Consider the following 4,129-nt stretch of genomic DNA (forward strand, 5'->3'; position numbering starts at 1 on the left):
CTCAGATGTATGTCTGATAACACTATGAAACAGGTTTAGAGCTGACCTGATGATGGAGACGAGAGAAGTTCGGTTGTCGAGTTCCCTCGACCTTCACTGGTCTCCATCATCAGGTTAGCTCAAAACCTTCACTGTTGAATAGTGCTACCAGGCAAACACCTGAGTGATAAGATTTCACCCTATGTATTTCTGCAACGCCCTCGATTTCTCAAGGTTTCCATCATCAGATCCTGACCGGATGATATTGGGACCATCTCGGAAGTATACGCTATCAAACAAAAAAAGAATTATCAAAATCGGTAAATAAATGGCTAAGTAATCGCGTAACAAACATAAAAGTCTGGGGTATGGTATAACTGGTTAAGTCGGGGGTTTTGAGTTATTTTATTATTTTTCAATAAGACTTTTACCGTCGTGAGTTTTTTCATTTCTTATGAAATTGAAAAACTAATAAAAAGATTACGCAATTCGACATATTCGAGTCACGCTGTCATAGATTCTGCTTGATTCCGAACGCGTTCTATTGACATAACTTGACAATTGAGTGATTTGACAGAAGGAAGGTTGACAGAGTTGACTAGACCGCGTATTTTCTTTGTAGAAAGTTGGCGGCTAATTGAAAGCGATTTATAACTTCAATGTTCAATTTGTACGATAATATTACCGAAAACTGACGTGATAACAAATATTAATATGGTTGGAAATGATTCAAGTGTTTGGTCCCAAGACGAAACTATAAGAATTCTCATCGCTTCAGATATTCATTTAGGTTATTTAGAAGAACATCCTGTCAGGGGTGAGGATAGTTTTATAGCTTTTGAAGAGACTTTGTCTCTGGCGGTACAATATGATGTGGATTTGATACTGCTTGGCGGTGATTTGTTCCACCATGCGAAACCGTCTCTCAATTGCATCTATAAGTGCATGGAAATCGTACGCAAGTATTGCTTAGGCGATAAGCCTGTAAGTATCGAGTTGCTGTCGGACCAGACAATTAACTTCTCTCGAAACGTCAATTATGAAGACCCAAACTTGAATGTGTCTTATCCGATTTTGTCAATTCATGGTAATCATGATGATCCTGTTGGACGGGAAGGCATAAGCAGCCTTGATTTACTTTCTACAGGAGGGCTGGTTAATTACTTTGGCAAGTGGACAGATTATACTCATGTCCGTATTTCGCCTGTACTGTTACAAAAAGGTGATAGCAAACTTGCACTATATGGTTTAAGCCATCTTAAAGACCAGCGCTTGTCTCATCTGTTCCAAGAGAAAAAGGTAGAAATGCTGCGAGATGAACAACATGACTGGTTCAACATACTTGTGCTGCATCAGAACAGAGCTGAGGACAGAGGTGCAGGAAACTTCATTAAGGAAGCTGAATTACCAACATTTCTAGATTTAATTGTGTGGGGTCATGAACATGACTGTGAGCTCTATGATATGAAAGGCAATCGAGAAGCAGATCACTTTAATGTCATCCAGCCTGGCAGCACGGTGGCTACATCATTGGCAGCTGGTGAGGCTCGACCCAAACATTGTGCATTGCTACAAATACATAAAAATGATTATATTCTAACTGCTTTGCCGTTGAAAACTGTGCGACCCTTTATTTTTAAAACAGTTGTGTTGTCAGAACATAATCTTGGGGATGAGGATGTCAATGAAAGTGAAAAGGTACAAGAATATCTTAAGCAAAAGGTCAATGAGGCAATAGTGGAAGCACAAAATCTGTTATCTGGAGACCCCAGACAACCAACTATGCCATTGATAAGACTCAGTGTTTTTTATGAAAGGGAGGATCAGATATTTAATAGAGCAAGGTTTGGCCAAAACTTTACAGGCCAGGTTGCAAACTCTAATGATATCCTACTTTTAAAACGCGAGCGGAAAATACGCGAAAAGCGACAAGGCCATGAAGAAGAGGTGGATGTTGCCGACTACGTGGCAGACTCCACGAATGTGGAGACGTTATTGCGTGCCTACTATGATGCTCTGCCACCTGAGCGCCGACTCGCTGCGCTACCAGTCCAACTTATGACCGAGGCTGTGCGAGATTTTACTATTAAGCAACATGAGGAGATTCTCAGGTTTGCCCTCGATGCATATAGAAGGCGTTGTATCACCACTTTGATAGAGTCCAACACTGATACGGATATCGAAGCTATTGCAGACAGGCTCCGAGTGCTCCGCGATGAAATCGATGCAGCCGATGTGACACAGCTTGCGGCGCTTAAAGCTGCTGCGCCGGCGCAGATTGTAATCGAAGGATCGAGCGACGAAGAGCCGACTCGGTCCGAGGCCGAGACAGCAGTACGCGGCAGAGGGCGCGGTGCGCGCGGGCCTCGCGGCGGCCGCGCCCGCGGGCCGCGCGCGGGCCGCGGCCGCGCCGAGCCGAGGCCGCGTCGCCGCCCGCCGCCGCCGCGCCGCCCGCCGCCGCGCCCGAGCGCCGCACGCCGCGCCGTACGGCCGCACAGAAAACTGCTACATGGATTCAGAATTTTGCGTCAAAGGCTCGCCGTCGGGATTCTTCTGACATCGACGACTCCGACTGAACGACCTTTGCTTTTGTTATGCTATCATGTTTGTAAGATTGTTGATCACTTCTAAAAAAGGAATTATTTCCGTTTCGAACACTACAAATTCATAAAATTGAAAACAAACCGTTAGATCATTATGGCGAGATTCTCCTTAATTTGTTCTCGGACATAAAACGCTTAACTAACGTATATAATATATATACCCTTTGGCGATAGCTAACTGTTAAGCTACATTTTTCTGTAAATGGTGGAATGTTTGCCCACAATTTGTTTATGTTTGCTAAGGCGAGTAGATATTTGTCCTTTATAATTTATCTTGCTAGGTCAGGCGCCTTGTCATGCCATGTCATGTCAGGTCATGTAGGTAACGCACGGTGGACCTAATCAAAACGATTATTTACTTACTAGAACTAACGTCCTTGTAAAAAAATTCGGCTGAATTGATTAGTGGTTTTATCTTGAACAAAAAAAGTGCGGTTTCACAAGACGACGTGTGAGGTCGGAGCTAGTAACGTTCCTCGTCCTCCAAACACCCGCATTTTGGTACGCTACTTTAGGATGAACTCTCCGCTCCGTGACCGTGCCATCATACCTACTATGATACAAAATACAAATAAATGGGTTCTACTCGAAGTGATTTATCGTAGTACCCGACGTGCGGTGCGATTGCTTTCTTCATAAATTCGTGAGATAGAATATTGTTAATACATACTTGATGCATGTATTTATGTACAATTTAAGACACAGTACTGTAAAAGACAGTTTATTTGAAATGCTTTGTATTTTTAATAATCTGGTTGTTTTATTAGGTCTGAATTGAATAAGAATAAATGATAATAATTTGTTTCGATGTTTTACTTAGATTTTCTTTGTGATACCATCACGAAATTACAAATATGTAGGTAGGCACAATACAATAGAGCAAAGAGGACACTAAGCTGTATTTCACACTCGCGCAGGTATACTTTTGTCGTGGCTCTTATTCTCTATCATTAAGTCAGCTCTAAATCTTCATGGGTTTGTAGTCGTCAGTAACACGAGTTTTTGTGCGTGCCTAGTGTGTCTACAAATCCAAGGTGCCGTCCCGGAGTTTTTGGGTTACCATCATTAGATCCTGACTCTGAGGCAATGCCCGCATCTCGGAAGGACGCACACGCTCTTATACATGTTTTCTTTTTATTTAGCCTATGTTGTCCCACGGTTGGGAAAGGCCTCCCCCATAGCCTTCCATCTTTCCCTGTCGGTCGCTTTTTGTGACCAGTCCTTGTTGGAAGCCTATCTGCTCTCCAGCGTTTCCTTGGTCTTCCTGTTGGTCGCCTTCCATCATCAGGGATCCATTTTGTGGTGATGTTGGCCCACTTGTCCGGTTGCATTTGTAGATAGGTACTTATTCATGTGTAATTTAAATATGCAAAGCCTGAAAATAGTACCTACCTACCTATCAGGCTAGGCCTAAAAGTCGGTTAAAATAGGTGGATTACCTAAGTAATCAAACTGTGGCACATAGGTAGGTACATGTCATATACCTACATCTTATCAATTAAATAACAAATAATGTAGGTACCTACCTAACTTTATTTTTTTTAGGA

The 4,129-nt window shown here is 42.7% G+C and overlaps 1 protein-coding gene across 1 annotated transcript; it reads left to right on the plus strand.

Moving 5' to 3' along the window:
- Nucleotides 1–553: 553 nt before the first annotated feature.
- On the plus strand, nt 554–3,384 carry LOC110379039 (double-strand break repair protein MRE11). Its single transcript, XM_049841085.2, is given in 2 exon segments — nt 554–2,421; nt 2,424–3,384. Coding segments are annotated over 2 exon segments (1,860 nt in total). The 5' UTR covers nt 554–693; the 3' UTR covers nt 2,556–3,384.
- Nucleotides 3,385–4,129: the final 745 nt, after the last annotated feature.

This window comes from Helicoverpa armigera, chromosome 10, assembly GCF_030705265.1.
Source record: "Helicoverpa armigera isolate CAAS_96S chromosome 10, ASM3070526v1, whole genome shotgun sequence".
Lineage (NCBI taxonomy): Eukaryota > Metazoa > Arthropoda > Insecta > Lepidoptera > Noctuidae > Helicoverpa > Helicoverpa armigera.